General features: G+C 49.6%; 1 protein-coding gene across 9 annotated transcripts in view; it reads left to right on the plus strand.

Annotated features, from left to right (window-relative positions):
• The window catches only part of DTNBP1 (dystrobrevin binding protein 1), a 144965-nt gene that overhangs the window by 119254 nt on the left and 3914 nt on the right, over positions 1-21797 (plus strand). For 6 of the 9 annotated variants that reach the window (XM_051855833.3, XM_089334429.1, XM_070074381.2 and 3 more), the window contains one exon: positions 12377-12532. The exons of 2 other annotated variants lie outside the window; for them this stretch is intronic. In XM_051855833.3, the coding sequence (XP_051711793.1) occupies positions 12377-12532 (156 nt within the window). Of the gene's footprint in view, positions 1-3394; positions 3608-12376; positions 12533-21797 lie in introns of those variants that run through there. One more of the 9 variants, XM_089334431.1, reaches the window with a different exon arrangement.

Genomic DNA, 21797 nt, shown 5'->3' on the forward strand with positions numbered 1-21797 from the left:
GTTAGAGGAAAGCAAGCCTGGCAGACTGTCTTCTCTGAGAAGGAACGTGTCCCAGCGTGGTGGGAGCTCAGAACGTGTTGCCAGGGCAGCAGGAGCACTCACACTTGTGGCCAGGCCACCCCCATGGGGCAGCTCCACTTGAGGGCTGCCTCTTGCCATCCCTGCAGCAGTACCACCACCCTGCCTGGGGGGCACAGCTCCTGTCTCTGCACCGGCAGCTGGCAGTGAGAAGAGACAAAGAGGTGGAAAAGGGAGAGGCAGAGGCAGCCTTCTGAATGCTAATGAATTCCTGTCACTCATTGATAAACCCAGCCTTCTGAATGCTAATGCATTCTTGTCAGCCACTGGTAATTGCAGGTGGTAACTCCCTGTTTCTAAACTATTTCTGGAAATAAAGAGGTTTCCAGCAGGATCAGCTTTCCATCTGAGCACTGACTCACTGACCATGTAGAGACGGACCGGTTTCACCTGGAGCCGGGAGGACATTGATAAACAGGAGCCTGTGCTCCAAAGCCTGTTGAGCTTCCTGTCTTACGTGGTGACTGTTGTGCGTTGCAGATGCAGGCAATGTGTGTACATGTTGTGGGAGATTAAATTGAAGTGCTATTTTTGATGTCACACATTTTCTCAATAAATGGTGAGGAAGATTTCAAACTCGAAAAGTTTTGAGACCCATGGTCCCAGATTGTAATTTTTGGTTTACTTAATTTGAAATCTAGACAGAGTGAGTTGAAACCTCTCTAAAGGTGACTGTTTTAGTGTTCTCAGTGATGAAGTCCAAAGACGTAGAACACCTGCGTGATCCTGATTAACGTTGAGGGTCATTGTGTGAGATCTTAGGCATGAGTTTGATTTCCTGGAGTTCCACAGAGGATCGTGGGGCCCGAGGTGTCTGTAGTTAGGTTGGCACAGGAGCAGGTCTGCAGGGGAAGTGGGACTGGCCAGGCAGAGCTGACTCCTGCAGGTGTGGCACAGGTCTCCCAGGGACCAGAGGAGCCCTTGCCCAAAAAGAGTGAAATGATTCATCTCTCTAGTTTCGTTTCCAAAGCTTGCAAGTGTGTTTGGATTCTGCAGTGTCCTGTTGAAATACAGGTGTCCCTGGGATACTGAACCAGAAAAAAAATTGAATCTTGGCTCTGAAGAGTTAAAAGGATTTTCTTTAAAGGGTGTTTTAAAAAATTTATTTCTTTACTTGAAAGGCAGAAGTGGGAGGTGGGGGGGGGTGGGGAAGGGCAGACATTTCCCATCTGCTGGTTCATTCTCCAAATGCCCACGATACCCAGAACTGGCCAGGCCAAAGCCAGGAACCAGAAACTATCAGGTCTCCCAAGTGGGTGGCAGGGACCCAAGTACTTGAGCCGTCACCTGCTGCTTTCCTAGGCACTCAGACAGGAAACTGGATGGGGAGCAGAGCGACTGGGAACTGATGTTCCAACATGGAATGCGGCATCCCAAGCAGTGGGCTTAACCATTACACCAGGACACCCACCCCCGAAAGCCTCTTAACTTGTTGAAACTTTTTAGGGTTTGGTCTTGGTCCACAGCAAGCTGAGTATAAAATGCTGGGGGCAAAAAATGGATAATGCAGCATAGCACCGGAGAGTCAACTCTGAGAGGGTGAGACCAAGGTGCCCAGGGCGCCAGAGTCTGGACTTTGGTATTTCAGGTCCTCTTTAAAAAGAAGAAACTCCTTTTTGTTTCCGTGGTAGAAATGCTCGTATTACAAGCCCTCAGACTTGGGGGCTTAGCATAAAACTGTGAGTGGTGTCTTTACGGCTGTGTCTCGTTTCTCATCAGATTCTTGAGAAATCCTCTGATGCGTGTTTCTCCATTCTGAAGTGAGAGTTTGCTGTCAGAATTAGTTTACAGTTGCCACATGGTCGCTAGTGCTCGCATGGATAAGACACTGACATACAAGTTTGAATAACAAATGATAAACTTTAGATCTCAAATGTTTTTTCTCACAATTGAAAAAACAAATCACAAAACCTCTTCTGGACCATGCCTGATCACTCTTCCCAGGCATTTGTCTCTGTTTATAAATGAATGATGTATGTTTATATTCAGATGTCCTGACTTACTGCCCTTTCCCTCCTGTTCCCCACCTCTCTGCACAAGCGTATGGCATTAGGTTTGTGGAGATGGCTCCAAGGTGCTTTTATAAAACAGCAGCCAATCTGCGTCACTTTTGCCACAGACACAGAATTGCTTGACTGCGATGTGTCCCTATGACACACTGAGGACGGACCCTCAGGTGCACAGTGTTTTGCCTGTTGTGCCCATACGTATCCTGTTGGCAGACAATGCCCTCCTTCTTCCAAATGTTAAGACATAAGAAGAACTTTGCTTTTTGTTTGTTTAAATTTAGAATTTAGGAACAGAAAGTACTGAGCGGGTATGGAAGCTGCTTGATTTCTCCATGTGGACATGTCATTTAATACAGACGAGTTTATTTACGCACATAGCTCCTTTCTAGTCCTTTCCATTGTACCCTTAGGATATAGTTTCAGAAGCGGGATCTAGGTGGGTTTTCACCCATGGTGCGAACTTGCCTTTTTTTTTTTAATGTATTTATTTATTTGAAAGGCAGAGTCTTCTTATTGCTTATGCTTATGTATTTCACCTCCCTCTTGCTAGTGTCATATATTGGCCAGTATGTGATACTGTGTTAGATAGACATAGTAGATATAGTTATATAGGTACTAAATAATAGACCAAAACTGTGACTTCATTTTTAGTGATACACAGGACTGAACGGTTTTTTTCCTTCTCTGAATTGTCCATTTTTTTCTATTGAAATGATTCTATTGGGGGTCTTATTTTTTTTCCCTAGAGTTTTGTTTTACTTCCTACTTTAGTAGAAATATTAGTCTTTTGCCACTTGGTGGCAACTATTTTCTTAATATGCATTTCCCTTTTGATTGTATTTTTTAAAAATATTCAAGAGTATTTGGGGAAGGTTTTGTGCGGCAGTGGGTTAAACCGCCACTTGTATGCCATATTGGAGAGCTCGTTCAAGTTCTGTCGCTCCCCCTCTTCATGGAGGAACAACACAGGACCCTGCGCTGTTCTTTTGTCTGCTCGGCCCTCCCCGGGTTTGCTGCTGGTTCTTCCCGGGTTGGCTACTGTCCCTTCCACCTCCGTGGAAGGGCGGTTCCCCCTGGCCACTTTCCCCACTTCCGCAGGGGAGCGGCACACCGCCGGCCGGCTCTCTCGGGGGCTGCACAGGTGTTCCTCTTAGATGTTCCTGGTGCATGTTGTCTCTCTCCTCCTTTATAGTCCTCTTCCACCAATCCCAACTCTGCTACCCACACGCCGAGTACGCTGCTCTCCTCCAATCAGGAGCAGGTCCTACAGTTTATTGGTTGAACTGGAGGCAGCTGTGTAGAAGCTGTTTCTCCCTTCTCAGCGCCATATTGTGGGAGAGCAGATGCATAGAATAAGTCTTAATTCCAGTAACTTAGTCTAGTTCGAGTTGCTCCCCACAGGTTTTGTGCGGCAGTGGGTTAAACCGCCACTTGTATGCCATATTGGAGAGCTCGTTCAAGTTCCAGCTGCTCCTCTTCTGATCTGGCTTCCTGCCGATGCACACCTTGGAAGGCAGCAGGTGATAGCTCAAGGTTTTTTTGTTTGTTTTTAAGATTTTATTTATTTATGTGAAGAGCTACGAGAGAGGGTGAGAAACAGAGAGATTCCATGCACTGGTCCACTCACCAGATGGTCGCAGTGACCAGGCCTGGACCAGGCTGAAGCTAGGATCCAGAAGCTTCATCCAGGTCTCCCACATGGGCAGCAGGGACCCAAACACTTGGACCATCCTCTGCTGCCCTTCTTAGGCCACTAACAGGCAGCTGGACCAGAAGTAGAGCAGCCAGGACAGGTACCAGCACCCATATTGGATGCTAACATTTCAGGAGGTGGCCTTACCCACTACACCACAACGCCGGCCACCTGGCTCAAGTTTTTGGATCCCTCCCACACTTGTGGAGTGGGAGCTTCTGGCTGCTGGCTTCAGCCCGGCCCAGCCCTAGAGCTGCTGCAGGTATTTGGGGAGTCAACAATGGACTCTCTCTCTCTTTCTCTCTCTCTCTTTCTCTCTCTGTCTCATTCTGCCTTTCAAGTAAATGAAATAAAAAAAAAAAAAAAGATATTGAGGAGCTGGCATTATGGTGCAACAGGTTAAGCCACTGCCTGCAAAGCCAGAATCCCGTTATCAGAGTGCTCTGGTTCAGGGCCTGGCTATTTCACTGCTGATCCAGTTCCCTGCTAATGTGCCTGGGAAAGCACAAGTGGGAGACCCTGATGCAGTTCTTGGCTCCTGTTGCAGCCATTTGGGGTGTGAACCAGCAGATGGAAGATCTCTGTCTTTCTCGCTCTCTCTCTTTCTGCCTTTCAAATAAATAAAATAAATCTTACGAAAAGCAGAGTATTGCATAGTTAGTGTTCATGTTACATAGAATCTGTTAATATTTGCTGATCTCTTCAATAGCATGTAAGATCCCTGAGTTGAAAGATTCAATTTGGTTTAATTTGTTTTCTTTTGTCCTATTTCAGTTTTTGCATTCAACTCTTAATTCTTGTGAATTGACTTTCTAAATGGCCGACTAGTTGTCACAGTAGTGTTGCTACAGAATTCTTTATTGGCTCATCTGTCTGTGGCACATGCTTCATTATGCCGGTTCAGGAGATGATCCACTGCAGGGATCTCGCCATCTCTCTCTGTTCTGTACAGTGTTAAAATTATTGTCTTACAAAGGAGTTCTAATATCTGACAAGGCTATGCTCCCTAGTATCAAATGTGCTGTTCTTAATATATGATCAACTTCTGATTTCAGAATCACTAGGAAAATCTGAACAGCTTTCCATCCTTTTTCATAGCCCATGGTCTTTGAGAGTGTGAAATAATTTCAGTATCTCCGTCAGACTCTGACAGGTAATAATTTCATTTGTTGTGTTAATTTCTGGAACATGTGTAATTTTAAATCAGTTATTCACTAAAGTGTTTGGCACATGATTTGGGAATAGGTGCTGCATCTCTCACCTCTGTCAGCAGACCCTGTTTTCCATGCTGGCTTTGGGTGTGTGTGTGTGTGTTTTCTTCTCTTCTCAAAGTTTGTATTTGCTAGAGTTTTGTCTGTCAGTTTTAAATAGAAGTGTGATTTTATACACGCATGTCTGAATGGAGGCAGAGTGAGAGCCTCCCTAAGCTGTGTCTGGAAACAGGACAAGAATCCTGCTGGTGAGGTCCTGAGTCAGGGGAGGGGCGGTAGTGGGTGCCGGAGAGTGGGGGTTGGAGTGCGTGCACCCTGGGCTCGTGCCTGCCACGGGGCTGACTACAACGGGCTGACCAAAGCGGGTGGCAGTTTATGGTTATGTATTTTAGTGGCTGCTAGAACTTTTCCTTTTGGATGATTTCACAGGTATTTTGAAGAGTTAAGGAGATGATATTTTTGTCATTTCCATGAATTGTGCTAGCATCCCATTTTATTTTTTTCCCACTCTATAAATATTTGCATACTGGGTGTACAGACGTATAGTTCATCCAGTGCAGTGTCCTCTGAGTCTGGTGCCAGGGCTGGCCTGGGCCTCACCTTGGTTAGCAATGTGCCTTCTTTGACCCATAGCCCTCTAGGTGATGCTGGTGCTGCTACATGTTGAAAACCTGTGGCCTTCTATGTCTGAGACCCATTTTCTCCCAGACACACAGCAGTTGGTTCATACTTCTTCTAGAGTCTTTCAGGCAGCATTTAAAAAATCGGAATTTGGGCCGGCGCTGTGGCTCACTTGGCTAATCCTCTGCCAGCGGTGCCGGCACCCCGGGTTCTAATCCTGGTTGGGGCACTGGGTACTAGTCCCGGTTGCTCCTCTTCCAGTCCAGCTCTCTGCTGTGGCCCAGAAGGGCAGCGGAGGATGGCCCAAGTGCTTGGGCCCTGCACCTGCATGGGAGACTGGGAGGAAGCACCCAGCTCCTGGCTTCGGATCAGCGCAGCACCAGCCGTAGCGGCCATTAGGGGAGTGAACCAATGGAAGGAAGACCTTTCTCACTGTCTCTCTCTCACTGTCTGTAATTCTCTGTCTCTCTCTCTCTCTCTCACTGTCTAACTCTGCCTGTCAAAAAAAAAATAAAAATAAAAAAATCAAAATTTGTAGTGATCTAAACTTGTCCCAGTTCTTTCCCAAGTTATTGTTAATGAACAGGTCAATACTGTAGGTTAAAATCAAGAAGGTAACAGATATGGCTTTAAAATTCTATGAAACGTGGTTGTTGTCTGAATATCTGGAACACAAAGCTATTAACCTAGAGTTTTAATGTTGTGGCATGCATCCCATATGGGGGCCAATTTGTGCCCCTGCTTTTCCACTACTGATCCTGCTAATGGCCTAGGAAGAGCAGCAAAAGATGGCTCAAGTACTTGGGCCCCTGCCAGCCGCCTGGGAGACCCAGAAGAAGCTCCTGGCTCCTGGCTCTGGCTTGGTTCAGCCCTGGCCATTGTGGCCATCTGGGAAGTGAATCAGAAGATAGAAGATCTCTCTATTTGTCCCTATCTGTATAACTCTGACTTTCAAATAAATAAGTCTTTAAAAAATGTTTTTTAAATCTTACCAAAAAAGGAGGATGGGGGAAGAGAGATGAGGCGAGGGAATGGGGTTGGGACCATTGGAGAATGGAGTACATGATAGACTCTTGGTTATGTTGTTTTGGTAAACATATTTTGTCAACATATCTCAGAATAGTTTTTGGATAGAATTGAACCACCCTTTTACAAAAGACTTATTTTCAGGGCTGGCCCTGTGACTTAGTGGGTTAAACGTCCACCTCTAGTGCAGCATACCATAACAGGTGCCGGTTCAAGTCTGCCGTTCCACTTCCCATCCAGCTCGCTACTGATGTGCATGGGAAAACAGCAGAAGATGGCTCAAGTGCTTGTGCCCCAGTACCCACTTGGGAGACCCAGATGAAGCTCCTGGCTCCTGTCTTTGGTCTGGTTCAGCCCTGGCCATTGTGGCCATTTGGCAAGTGAACCAGTGGATAGAAGATCTCTCTGTGTCTCTCCTTCTCCCTCTCTGTAACTCTGCCTTTCAAATAAATAATAAAATCTTTAAAAACAATTTTAAAAAGACTTACTTTCATCTACTTGAAAGGCAGAGACAGAGAGAGGACTCCCCGAATGCCCACAACAGCTGGGTCTGGCCCAGGCCAAAGCCATGAGCCAGAAACTCCATGTGAGTCTCCCACGTGGGTGGCAGGGGCCCAAGCACTTGAGCTACTCCCGCCTCCCAAGATGCATTAGCGGGAAGCTAGATTGAAAGCGGAGCAGCCAGGACTCAACCCAGCACTCATATGTGGAATGGGACCATCACAGGCGGAGGCTTAACCTGCTGTGCTGCAATGCACAATGAACCATTCTTTCAATCCAAATCCTTTTATCCACTGACTTGCCTGTTGGTCCCCTGCAGGGAGTACAGTCTTGGTGCAGTCCCCAAGCTTCCTGTTAAGCTCCCACATTGAGCTCATGAACTGTGAACAGGTGAGGAAGCCTCCCACCAAAGAGTGAGGCTGCTTCTCACTTCTCATTAATCTTAAACTGTTCACTTCCACTCATTCGTTAAGCAATGAAATTACCAGGGAAATGAATGCAAAAATATATGCTCACGTTTTTGTTAATAATTAAATCTAATTCTCTTGAATTGTCATGGTCTTAAATTCCTTAATGCTAATCTGTTACCTGTTTACTAAAAAACAAACAGGATTTGGGATTACTCCTTCCTGTCCCAACCTAAAGTAAAAACAGAATCAGGAACTGGAAATGACCTTGTTTGCGTCATGCAGCCCCCTTCTTTTACCGATGGGACCTCTAAGGTCTGCAGAGCCGATGGTTTGCGCAGACCCAAGGCGTGTACAGCCCTGGGGCCATCAGAAGTCTGCAGAGTGCTGCATCCCGCCCGCAGCAGCTGAGGTACATGGAGCATCCTCTGACTATGTTTGGCAAAGCTTCTCCTATACACTGTGTGTCTGCAGCCTGTGTTTGGCTGATCCTCCAGATACTTCAGGGTAGTTGGTGGAAACGCGTATAGCAGAACCGTGTTTCCTGCGACAGGGACTCGGAAACAGCCTTTCCCTCGCTGCTCCGGGGCCTCTGCTGGGAGTTGCTGTGCCTCCTTTGTTGTGTAAACGTTACCCCTGCTGGAGGTCCGGATCCTGCCACTCTTCCAAACCACAGTGCTTTAGGTAAGGCTTAGCCTTTCTTAGCTGCATATGGGAGAAATTAGTGTGTTTGATGCTTGATAAATGTGTGTAGGGAGGCGTGTATGCTGGATGGAGGGTATAGAAGCCTTCTGTAAAAAAGTCATTTGACTTTCTCTTAAAAATGTATCAGCTTTAGTGTACACAGAATTCTTCAAGTGCCAGTTCTGAGGAGCAAGGGCTCTGAACTACTTTGGAGTACTCAAAGAAATACTATGTGCTGTAAGATAATTATGTCTCTTGGAAGCCAGTTATGGATGAAGGCTGGATTATAAAACTTGGGGAAGCTACAGAAGTGAAAGGCACAGAAGTTGATATTTTAAAACTACAGCTTAAAAAGCTCCTATTCTTGGAAAATATTACTTGAAGGTATTTTTGTGGTCCAAATCTGAGACAGTTTATCCATTTGTTAAGGTAGAGGCAGGAGGTCGGGAAGATACAAAACAGATGAACATGCCTTATTGTGAAAGCTAATTTAAGGTAACTGTGAAGTGGTAAAGCTACAGAGAGATGGGTCTTCAAGTTGGAAGGAAATCCTGTATATTTTGTTGTCATCTAACAAGTTCTCAGTTTCAGATTAAAGTTTTTCTGAAGTTAAATATATTTTACTAAACCCAGATGTAGAGAAAATTAGACCAGGAAGGGAAGTGGACGCAGTCTCCAGTGTTGTTTGAAACGGGCGTTATCACAGACACTGCACAACATGCCTGTTCTGAGGAAGGAGGCAGTCTGCTGTGCAATTAGTAGGCCCCGCCGAGCGCTGCCTGGGTGCAGAGAGCTGGCCCGTTCACACGCTGACCATGGGGTGTGTGTGGAATGGCCACTCTGCAAAGCAGTGTGGTCAGCCCATTCAGAACTGGAACAGTAAAATTACCCAAGGACTCAACAGTGGCACTCTTGGACATTTGTCCCAGAGAAGTGATTTGTTTTCAGGCAGGAACTCATAAACAAACATTTGTACAGACTGTATTTATAGTAGCCAGAAGTTGTAAACAGCCCAGATGTCCCTCAGTGAATGAATGGCTCACACACACACACACACACACACACTCTCTCACACTCACTCACTCTCTTCTCACGACCCATAAAATAGTTAAAATGCTTTAAGAAAAAGAAGCAAAACACTCTTCTAAATAAGTTCAAATAATTAGAAGCATAGGAGAATTAGTAAGTCCCAATTTTTAAAATTTTGTCACAGTGACAGAATTTAGCATGGCCTTACAGTGGTCATGTAACTTCACAGCCTGCTAAGATACTCGTTTACATTCAGAAATCCGTTTAAGGATATACAAATTTCATAGGTCTTTCTTGATCTTGTCACGTGTATTTTAGTATCACAGAATTCTCTAACTCAGTATAAAGACATCTGATTAAAAATACATCAGTTACCAATGTTGAGGTTTATTCTTATTTTTATCTGCCTTGAATGAAACAAGTATAATATGCACTTATGTATTTGAGGGATTTGGAGGTTACTAGAATGTCCTTCTCATTCTCTTCACACTTTGGCTTGAAGAGGTTGCCCTCACTGTTGGCGGAGACGGGCCTGGCTCCCTCCACCACACAGCTCCTCCCTGTTTTCCTGCCGGCTTCGTAGTAAAGCTTAGTTTGTCGAGAAGCTTGAAGGTGTTCCTGAGATGAACTTGATGCAGTTCTGAAGAATGTTCGTTGATCTCGTGCCCCTCACACAGGTTGTCAGCTCCGTCGGTAGACGCTGGTGCGGGCCCTGTGGGACGGGCCTCTCGGCCCAGGGCCTCACAGAGCCCGTGCCCTCGTGGCTGCCGCTGGGGCCCCTCTCAGCTGCCAGATGCCACGTGCCTACCCTGCCTCGCGGCTTCCCCGTCGTTGAAGCCGGCCACAGAAAATGACCTTGTGTCGAGTCCCTCTCTCGTCCCCTCAGAGAGCCTGGTTAGGGCAGGTTCTCCAGAAGCCCCCCAAGGTGAAGTCGGCTGTGCTGTGGGGCCTCCGCCATCACAGCCTGAGCTGTGCGGGCGCAGAGCTCTGGGGCCTGTCCTGCCCTCGTGCCCCAGGCGCTGCAGAGTGATGAGCGCTAGCAAACGTCGATGGAACCCTGACCGGTGCTGGTGCACAGTGGTGAGCGCTGTCTGGCCGATTTTGGTTTTTCTTTTCTTGGTGCGTGCCGTGAGGAAGGGTTAAAGCCGCAGGAAAGATCGATTGGCTAGTGAACTTCAGCTTCCTGTGTCAGTAGTCTTTGCTGACCTTTACCGACTGGGGCCTGCGGTGGAGGACTCTGCTCACTTTAATTATCATGTTCTTTCGCAATATTTCCTGGACGTTTCTTATCAATGTTGGGTTCATATTTCTATGCCAAATTTTCAGATAAGATGGGTTAGCCGACTTAGGTTACCTGGTTAATAAATTGCAAAGCCAAAGCTGGACATTTGTAATATAGGTGATGGCTTTTTATCCCCATTTTTTTTATTGTGGTAAAATGCACATAACATAAAATGCGCCATATTGACCATTTACATGTTTCCGGTGTATTGACATTAAGTACATTCATAATGTTGCATGATCATCACCACCATCCATCTCCAAGATGCCTTTCATCTTACAGAACCCAGACTCCGGGGCTACCCACATCCCACACTGGAGCACTGTTTCAGGTCCTCGCTAATGTGTCTGGGAGGCAGTAGATCCTGCCACCCCAGTGGGAGGCAGTAGATCCTGCCACCCCAGTGGGAGACCAAAGTGGAGTTCCTGGCTCCTGACTTCAGGGCGGGGGCCCCAGCCCTCAGGGGCATTCTAGGGAATGAACCAGCAGATGGAAGATATCCCTCACCCCACCTATGCCCTTTAAATAAGTAAATAAAAATCTAAGGGGAAAAATGCCGACGACACTACCTGTGACATCTGCATCCCGATTAGAGCTGCCTGGGTTAAAGTCTCAGCTCCACTTCCAATTCCAGCTTCTTGCTGATGTGCACCCAGGAAAGCAGAGGATGATGGCTCAAGTGATTTGGTCCCTGCTGCCCATGTGGAAGACGTAGATTGGGTTCTTGTCTCTTGGCTTCAGGCTGGCCTACCCACCTGTTGCAGGCATTTGGGGAGTGAACCAATAGGTGAAAGATTTCTCTCTTTTCTTCTCTGTGAGTGTGTCTGCCTTTCAAGTAGCTAAAAAAGAAATAAATAATACAGTTCTTTTAAAAAAAAAAAAATTGAAACTCCAGACCCCTTAAACATCAACTCTCCTTGTCCCCTCCCCCCACCCCAAACTGTCTGAATTTGCCTGCGCTGGGTCCTCCCTCATATAAGCAGAATCACACAGTATTTGTATTTCCCCCAAGGGAATTTTAGGATCCACCCCCGCCTTTTTTTTAATGTTTATTTATTTTAAAGAGATGGAGAGGCAGAGGGAGAAAGGAGGAAAAGAAAGAGAGAGAGAGAAAGAGAAAGAGAGAAAGAGAAAGAGAAAGAGATCATCTGCTGGTTCACTCCCCAGGTGGCCACAGCAGCCAGGGCCCGAGCACCTGAGCCGTCCTCTGCTGCCTTCACAGCACATTGAGAGGCAGCTGCATTGGAAGTGGAGCAGCTGGCGCCGGAACAGGTGCCCTGTGGCATGCCGGCACCCGAGCAGGTGCCAGCTTTACCCACTACACCACAGCGCCAGCCCCTAGATGACTTCTCTTACCACAGTGTCCTCAGCTGTAGCGTGCGTAAGGATTTCTTTCCCTTTCAGGGCTACGTAATGTTCCATCGCTCAGCATTTGCTGGGTGCTCACTGTGCCTGGCGCTGAGCTGGGGGACGGAACATTAAAAGGAGTAGTATGTAGTCCCAGTGCCCAGAACCCCACGTCTTTTCCTGTTGTACTGAAACCTGCAAGTCAGCTGCAGACGTGTGAGTGCCGGGATGTGGGGGCAGATTGCTCCTGGCCAGCTGCGGGGCTCCTGGAGAGCTGCTTCTGGAGGGCGAGCCACTGGGTGTCACACAGCAGTGGGGGATGCCGGTGGGAGGGCCCCCAGCGAAGGTGTGGCTCCAGGGGCCCTGGAACAGTGACAGGGAGAAGCACAGCAGGTGCAGCAGGGCCAGCCCAGGCTCGGCAGAGAGTAGCCGTGCCGTGTTCCCTCTCAGCCCCTTTGCCGAGCTAAGCCTGTCATTCACTTCCCTAGCTGACCTGGATGCAGAGCACACGCAGAAGGTCCTGGCCATGGAGCACGCCCAGCAGACGAGGCTGAAGGAGCGGCAGAAGTTCTTCGAGGAAGCCTTCCAGCAGGACATGGAGCAGTACCTGTCCACGGGGCACCTGCACATCGCAGAGCGCCGGGGTGAGCCGGGGCGGGCCCAGGATTCAGTGTGCGTGCGGCCCTGCCTTGGTCTTCCCTTTGCCTCACTGTAGTTCCAGGCTCTAGCTGAAGACCCTTTTTTTTTAAAAAAAAAAAAAAAAGCCTCCATTTAAAAATTACAAATTATGTTACAGAAAACTTGGAAAAAAATTTTTAGTAAGAAAGATGAGACGTTCCCCGTAAGGTAATCCGTTCTGTTAGAGCACAGGCTGACCCCTGACCCCTGTTCCTGTGTCAGCATGGTCTTTCCAGCCTGTGTGCATGAGTTTGCTTACACCACTGTCGCCAGCACAGTAAGAGGGGGCCTCAGAGATTTTTAGAAGATGGAATTGAAGAAAGATGAGCTTAGGGGCTGGTACTGTGCCATAGTGGACCAAGTCTGCCTGCAGCGCTGGCATCCTATGTGGGTGCTGGTTCTAGTCCCGGCTGCTCCTGTTCTGATCCAGAGCCCTGCTTTGGCCTGGGAAAGCAGTAGAAGGTGGCCTAAGTTCTTGGCCCCTGCACCTGTGTGGGAGACCCTGGAGAAGCTCCTGGCTCCTGGCTCCGGATTAGCCCAGCTCCAGCTGCTGTAGCCATTTGGGGAGTGGTTCCACTGTTCAGCAGATGGAAGACCTTTCTCTCTGTCTCTCCTTCTGTCTCTTACTCTGCCTCTCAAATAAATAAATAAATCTTTACAAAAAAGATACGCTTATTTTGGTATAAAAATGTTGAGGTCCATGCATATGAAAGATTTTCAAAAAAGTTCGTGAAAAGTGCATATTATGAAAAAATTATGCGCGGATTTCAAAGTTTTTTGCACCAGAATAAACCCCATTTTTCCACAAACTTTTGAAAGGCCCCTCAAACACACAGCTTTGTATCTAGTGTTTCCTGATGATATGTGGGGCTCCCTCCCTGACAGTGGTTTTAAGGCTGTATCTTCTCTCAGATGTATCCTAATGGACAGCTGTCCCTCGCTGTCTACGGGGAGATTTGGTTCCAGGACCAGAATCCGCAGGGACTCGAGCCCCTCCCGTATTGTCCTGCATGCTTGAACTCATCTCTAGATGAAGTACTGTGGGAAGAGTCGCTGCCCTGTGTTGTTTAGGGAGTAGGCAAGGGAAGAATCTGCAGGCGCTCAGTGCAGGCGCAGCTGCCCCGGGCCTCAGGGCCGGCTCGGCAGATGTGGAGCCGCAGACCCAAGGGGCAGCTGAGCACTTAGCCCCTTCACCTCTGTGAGCGGTGCTGTGAGGAGCATCTTGGTGCAGAAACCAGCAGACAACAGCGGATTCCCTCCTCTGGCCTCTTTCCCAAGGAGCTGGTGGCCGGGGGAGGAGCAGACAGCATGGGCGGAGCGGCAGTGTTGGGCTGTGCTGTTGGCTTACTCCCCACACCCTGCGGGCTGGGAGCAGGACCCAGGACAGGGCTCCCCATTTCCCTGCCCTCCTGTACTCGTGGGCATCCTGTCACCTCCCGGAAAGCCCCTCCCCGAATCTGTCCTTGTCCCTTTCCCTGGCTCACTGGGCCCCCACACTCCCCCGTGTGTCTCATCCTTGCTGTTCCTTCCGTGTTGTCTGATTCCATGTCCTTTTCCAGGAGAGAGCAAGGAAGGGGATAATGTAGAGAAAGCTGTCTGTAGCGGATGCAGTCAGTACCCCGGAGGATGCTCGCATAGCCCCAGGTGCATAGCTCAGAGTGGAAGGTGGATGTCTGGGCATCAAGTCAGCTTCTGGCCTTCTGCAGCCTGCTGATCTGAGTCCACCCCCACCTGGCGGAGTCAGGCTGGGGGTCTCTTTGGGGGCGGCAGCTGCCGTTTCTGAGTTAGTGGGGTGAGTCCAAAATGCCACGTAGAGAGCGGTGTCCCTGTGCCTTGGGGAGGAATGGCAGTTTGCTGCAGGGACTTCCATCCTGTTTGGGGCAGGAGCTGAGACAGACACCACCCTAGGTGGGCCGACGTAACAGGATGCCGTGCGCTGGGTGACCAGGCCCTGGTGCCTGAGGCTGAGCTCAGGGTGTCAGCGTGGTGTGGGTGTCTGGAGAGGGCCTTTCCTGGCTGCAGATGGCTGCCTGACAGTGTCCTCACACGGCCGGAGGGGCTAGGGCTCTGTGCTCTCTCCCTCGCAAGAGTTGGGCGCGTGTCCTTGGCTCACGTCCACCGCCTCCCACAGGGCCCTCCTCCATACAGCCTCGTGCTGAGGCCTCGTGCGGCGAGTTTTGGGGGACACAAACATGCAGTGCGCAGGGTCGCACGTGCCTTGGCCAGCCTGTAGGTCGGAGTGCCGTGACACACCACGCCGCCTTGCGTGCTGGAGGAGAGGGCAGGGGACGGGGGTGCTCAGCCACCCGGCTGTGTTCAGCTTCACGCAGGGCCACAGGCGGCACACAGGGTCGGAGTGCCTTCTAGGCAGCGCCATCCTCACGGGGAGGCGCACGGACTTGGCAGGGCCAAGTGCTCTGTCGGGTGAGCCCTGGAGGCAGGGCTGGGCCGTGCGCTGTGGGAGACTCTTCCTTGAGGCTGCCAGGACAGAGGCATGCCGCGGCACGTGTCAGCCAGCCACCGTTCAGTGCGAAGTGGTAGTTTTGTGGTTTGGAGCATCTCAAGAGTAGTTTTCTTCAAGTTTCAACAAAGCGTTTGGCTCATTAAGGTAAGAAAAAGAGCCAGGAGCCTGCTGCCACTGTCTGTGGTTTGAAACATTGAAAGCCGGAGGCCTCGGGCCCAGAGCTTTCGGCTTCAGTGGGAGCGGGGGGACATGCACACACAGTCACCAGGCCTCCCCACGAGCCGCTCGCAGCCACCCCGGCACTCAGCCCGAGTCTCCCCTTCTGAAAGGGGCGTCTTCATCCCCCGGGGGAGTTTAGTTTGGCAGGACCCCTCACAGTGAAGCTGTGAACTCACCCCCTAACTCCGAAACAGCAGCCGGAGTGCCTCTCACCTACAGGAGCAAGGGAAGTTCTATCCTGCAAGGGTGAGGACACGCCTGTGGCCACAGTGCAGGGGTCATAGCTCGAGGGGAGCAGAGGCACTGCCGGGTGCCAGCCTGGCACAGGGGTGACAGCCTGGCACCCACAGAGGGCTCGGCACCACCAACCCGGAGTCCGGTGCTCCGTGAGACCCTGGCCCAGGCTTGTTCTCCTGTGGGACATCTCTCCCGTTTTCTCAGGAAAGCGTTTGTTTATTGCGTTCATTTTATGCTGAGTGTGAGAGCAGCTCCCGACAGTGCATTATGAGTAGATGACCGCGGAGACGCCTTGCTCTGTACCTGTGTTCCCTGGCTCCCTGTGTCCCCAGAACTGTGTGTCAGGTCTCTGCTGAACTGGTGGCTCAGCCAGGCTGAACCCTTGAGAGCCAGAGATGGACTGGCTTTGGATGCTGCACAGTCACCCAGGGGCTGGGAGGAGAATGAGGAGGTGGGGCCAGAGTCAGCGGTCCAGTTAGACAAGATAGCAATAGGCAAAAAGGCATCTGCACTGACAGGCAGACTGTCTGAAGGTACCTTCCAGAGTGCAGAACATCTGAAGACATGGTTGCCAGCTAACGATCTTAACCTAGTAGGATTATCTCCCAGGAGGCTTGTATTTAGAACGTGGAGAAGTACTGTGAACTTTTAGTCTGGAAGTGTTTTAAATATCCAGTGAAGTAGTGACAGTAATGCACCTGTTAACTTTGACTGTATTTGTTTCAGAACTTTAAACGGTGTCATATACTATTCCAGGCACACAGAGGCGTCAGGGCCGTAAATGCCCACGTCTCTGTCCTCCAGCTCAGAAGCAAACCATGCACAGCCACAGCCCCCCTCTCACCCCCACGGCAACTCTCCTGAAATGCTGCCTTTGCACACGTGCGCACACACGTCCCCAGAAGTGAGCAAGCGCCCAGTCTGCTCCACAGCCTTCCGGCCGCACACCTTTGCACGTTCATCCCTGGCGTGCTCATTACAGTCTCCCGTATATTTCCATTGGAAGAATGTACTATCTTTTACTCATCATGGCATTGATGGATATTCCGGTAGTTTCCTTTGACTGTAATCAGTGCTGGGGGCCGGCACTGTGGCGCAGCAGGTTAAAGCCCTGGCCTGAAGCGCTGGCATCCCATAAGGGCGCTGATTCTAGTCCCTGCTGCTCCACTTCCCATCCAGCTCTCTGCTGTGGCCTGGGAAAGCAGTGGAAGATGGCCCAAGTCCTTGGGCCCCCGCATTCACATGGGAGACCGGAGGAGGCTCCTGGCTCCTGGCTCCTGGTTCCAGGTCGGCACAGCTCCAGTGGTTGCAGCCATCTGGGGAGTGAACCAGCGGGTGGCAGACCTCTCTCTGTCTCTACCTCTGTGACTTTGTCTTTCAAATAAACAAATCTTAAAAAAAAAAAAAAAAGACTGTAAGCAGTGCTGGTGTACACTGGCGTTCTGTCTGAACACACATGCGAGAGTCGCTGGACGGAGGCCTCACCTGCCCCAGGGGCCTGCTCACACAGGGACTGGGGCCCAGGGCGTCTGGCAGTGCGGTCTGGGGTGGAGCCTGAGCGTTTGCCATGTCAGCAGGCCCCAGGTGATACTGAGGCAGCTGGCCTGGGGGGACGCACCGAGAAACTCTTCTTCAGGACAGCCACTGGTCAGACGACACGTGTGTCCTTCATTACTGCTCATGACGTGCAAGTCTGCTGGCCATCTGCAGGGCCCCTGTGACATGTGTGTCTTTAGTTTCCCGGGAGGCTGCACGTTGCTTGTCTCACAGTCTCCTAGTCCTGTGTGCGTGTTCTGACGTCTTTGCCAACACTTGGTAGTGTAAGATCTTAAATGTTTTTGTCTGTTTGGGTTTTAATGTCCTTGATAGCTCATTTTCTGCTTGTCGCCCTTGATTGATTTTTGCTGGTACATATTAATCACTGCTGAGTGTATCTGACATCGGTAACTTCTTTTCAGCATTTGGCATCTCATTACGTATTCGAGAGTGGTCTTTGGGTTTAAGGCCATTGGGTTTATCCGTTTTATTGTTTATGACTTGTGCGTCCATGTCTTAAGAAATCCTTGGCTCGAAATCATAAGGACATTGAGCTGTGTTGTATTCTGAAAGGTCTGCGTGGCACTGCAGCCCACGGCCAGGTGATGTGTCCTGGGGCAGGGGTGCATGGTGCTGTTTCCCACAGAGGTAGCAGTCTGTCTTCCCTCCAGAATCTGCCTTCTGTCTCCAAGTCTTCTCCCTCCGAGACGTTCCAAGGCTGTTGTCAGTTCCATTCTCCTGGTGTCTGTACCAGACTGAAATCCATGCTGCCTTGCTCCTCTGGCCACGGTTCTCGGCTGGGGACACCGTGCCATGGCTGTGGTAAGGGCGTGCTCCTGACATCCAGTGAGCAGTGGCCGGGGACGCAGGACACGGCAGCAGGAGTGACCTTGCCTGAGTGGCCACAGAGGCAACGACGGCCTGTGACGGCCGAGTCTCACTGCCTGCTGGAGCCGCTGCCCGGCCGCTGCCTCTCTGAACCAGCCTACATTCTGTCTTCTTCAGACTTGCCACGGCTGTTTTTGGCTCTTTGTGCTTTTGGAATGTGTGTAAGTGTGTAAATGTCGAGCTTTCAAGGTCTTCGTCCAGAGTTTGAAATCAGCCGCACTGAGTTTCTAGACTGAGGGAGAGTCGGCCTCGTAGGGCACCAGGTGGTTCATGAGTGCGCTTCGCTCAGCGTTCATTTCTGAGGGGCTAGAGCTGGCCTCAGGCCCTGTCTGGGACCAGGGACTTCTGCGTTTTTTGTTTTTTTTAAGATTTTATTATTAATTTGAGAGCTAAAATTACGGACAGTGAGACGGGGAGAGAGAGAGAGAAAGAAAGAGAAAGAGAAAGAGAAAGGTCTGCCATCCGCTGTTTCACTCCCCAAACAGCCACAATGGCCAGAGTTGGGCCGATCTAAAGCCAGGAGCCAGGAGCTTCTTCGGGTCTCCCATACTGGGTGCAGGGGCCCAAGCACTTGGGCCGTCTTCCACTGCTTTCCCAGGCCATAGCAGAGAGCTGGATCAGGAGAGGAGCAGCTGGGACTCGAACCGGCGCCCATTGGGATGCTGGCGCCGCAAAGGGGATTAACCTGTGTCATAGTGCCGGCCCTGGGACTTTGCTTGAAGAGGTACCTGTTTTCTGATGGCTACAGAGATTATTGCTTGTTCATTTAGGCAGAATTTCCATGGAATTGTCAAATTGACTGGCATAAATTGCCCATAGAGCTTCTACTGCCTTTGCTGTACTTTGTGGCCAGATTTCCTTTGGCACTGTAAACCTCAGTAATTTGTGCCTCTCATCTCTAGTCCTGATGAATCCTACCCAGAACTTACTCATTTCTAAGTGTTTTTCTCCCTAAGGAATCAACTTTTGAGTTCCCTATAGTGATGGATTTCTGTAGTTTTGCTTTCTTTGGACATTTCTCTGTGTTTAAAAATTTATTCCTTTTTTTTTTAAAGATTTATTTATTTATTCAAAAGTCAGAGTTAGACAGAAGAGAGGCAGAGAGAGAGAGGTCTCCCATCTGATGATTCACCTCCCAATTGGCCGCAATGGCTGGAGCTGCGCTGATCCGAAGCCAGGAGCCTTTCCAGGTCTCCCACGTGAGTGCAGGGCCTCCAGGACTTGGGCCATCTTCTACTGCTTTCCCAAGCCATAGCAGAGAGCTGGATCGGAAGTGGAGCAGCCGGGTCTCAAACCAGCGCCCATATGAGATCCTGGTGCTTTAGGCCAGGGCCTTAACACACTGTGCAACAGTGCCAGCCCCTAAAAATTTATTCTTGTTTATTTCAAAGGCAAAGAGAGTGAGCAAGCCACTATCTGCTGTTCACTCACCCAGTGCCCGCTACAGCTGGGGCTGGGCCAGGCTGAAGCCAGGAGCCGTCCTGAGTTCAGGTCTCTGACACAGTGGCTAGGAACCAAGTACTTAACTATCACCACCTGCCTCCCAGGATGCATGTTAGCAGGAAGCTAGAAGCAGATCCAGGGCTTAAACTCTGATACGGATGCAAATGTCCCAAGTTGTGTCTTAACTGCTACGCCAGACACTTGCTCCTATATGTATTAAAGGTTCAGGCTTGGGGGCTGGCGCTGTGGTGCGGTGGTGCGGTGGTGCGGTGGATTAAAGCTTTGGCTTGCAGCACCGGCATCCTCTGTGGGCACCAGTTCAAGTCCTGGCTGCTCCACTTCCCATCCAGCTCCCTGCTAATGTGCCTGGGAAAGCAGAAGATGGTCCAAGTCCTTGAGCCCCAGTACCCATGTCGGAGACCCAGAAGAAGCTCCTCACTTCGGTTCAGCTCAGCTTCAGCCGTTGTGGCCGTTTGGGGAGTGAACCAGTGGATGGAAGACCTCTCTCTCTCTCTCCAACTCTGTCTTTCAAATTAATAAAATCTTTTTTTTAAAGAAAAGGTTCAGGCTTATTGTTCATTCCAGTAAGACATTCAAAGTTTTGAATTTCTTGCTAGGGTACTGTTTTAGGTGAATTCTATAATTTTTTGTATTTAACTGGATATTTCAAATTTTTCATTAAGATTGATTCATTTGACTTGTGAACAGTCTGTGTTATTAAATGTTTTGCTAGTTACCTCTTGCTTTTTTTTTTTTTTTCTTAGATTTATTATTTGAAAGAGTTACAGAGAGAGAGGGAGAGAGAGAGAGAGGGAGATCTTCCATCTTCTGGTTCACTCCTCAATTGGCTACAATGACTGGGGCCAGGCCAGGCTGAAGCCAGGAGCTTCTTCCGGATCTCCTATTATGGGTGCAGGGGTCCAAGGACTTGGGGCACCTTCTGCTGCTTTCCCAGGGGCATTAGCAGGGAGCTGAATCGGAAGTGAAGCAGGCAGGATTCAAATCTGCACACATATAGGATGTCGGTGCTGCAGACGGCAGCTTAACCCACTGCCCCATAGCATCGACCCTGTTACTGACTTCTAATTGTATTTCACTGTGATTGGAGAACAGCTACTGATTTTGGGGTTAATGTCAGACATCAAAGAGTTACATTAATAACTCCCTCCCAGAGAGTACATCAATGTAGAGATTTTTTAAAATCTTTAAAAAAATTTTTTTTAAGATTTATTTATTTATTGAAAGGCAGTCACAGAGAAGGAGAGACAGAGGTCTTCCATCCCCTGGTTCACTCCCCAAATGGCCACAACAGCCATGGCTGGGCCAGGAGCTTCTTCTAGTTCTCCCATGTAGGGCAGGGACCCAAGCACTTGGGTCATCTCATCTTCTGCTTTCCTAGGGGCATTAGCAGGCAGCTAGATCAGAAGTAGAGCAGCCGGGACTCGAACCGGCACCCTAATGGCATGCCAGGTGCTGCAGGCAGTGGCTTAACCCACATACCACATTGCCGGCCCCTAAAGATCTTTTGAAAATCCTCATGTTTGATGCTTTTTTTTGACAGGCAGAGTTAGAGAGAGAGAGAAAGGAAGGTCTTCCTTTTTCCGTTGGTTCACCCACTAATGGCTGCTGTAGCCGGTGGTGCGCTGCGCCGATCCGAAGCCAGGAACCAGGTGCTTTCTCCTGGTCTCCCATGTGAGTGTGCAGGGCCTAGGGACTTGGGCCATCCTGCACTGCCTTCCTGGGCCACAGCAGAGAGCTGGAATGGAAGAGGGGCAACCGGGACAGAATACAGCGCCCTGACCGGGACTAGAACCCTGGGTGCCAGCACCGCAGGCAGAGGATTAGCCAAGTGAGCCATGGCGCTGGCCCATTTTTGATACTTTTTCAATCTGTATTGCTTTTACTTCCTCCTTTTTTTTTTTTTTAATTTTTATTTGACAGAGTTATAGACAGAGAGACAAAGGTCTTCCTTCCATTGGTTCACCCCCAAAATGGCCACTATGGCCGGCGCTGCACCGATCCGAAGCCAGGAGCCAGGAGCCAGGAGCCAGGTGCTTCTCCTGGTCTCCCATGCGGGTGCAGGGCCCAAGCACTTGGGCCATCCTCCACTGCCTTCCTGGGCCACAGCAGAGAGCTGGAATGGAAGAGGGGCAACTGGGACAGAATCCAGTGCCCATATGGGATGCTGGCGCCGCAGGCGGAGGATTAACCAAGTGAGCCACGGTGCCGGCCCTGCTTTTACTTCCTCTTAAAATCTGTTGTTTGATACTCATTAGCTGTATCTGTTTTCTTCTTAAATTGTTCATCCACATATGGTTTCTATTTAAAAAAAAATCTTTCACTGTTTCTGTGTCTTTATATTGCTTTATATTGTAGTAGCGCCTCCTATGTACAGCACAGGGCAGGATTTCCTCAGTTTAAAGCAGTCGTACAGTCGCTCTCCA

Source organism: Oryctolagus cuniculus, chromosome 5, assembly GCF_051225735.1.
Source record: "Oryctolagus cuniculus isolate XC-2025 breed Fujian yellow rabbit chromosome 5, ASM5122573v1, whole genome shotgun sequence".
Lineage (NCBI taxonomy): Eukaryota > Metazoa > Chordata > Mammalia > Lagomorpha > Leporidae > Oryctolagus > Oryctolagus cuniculus.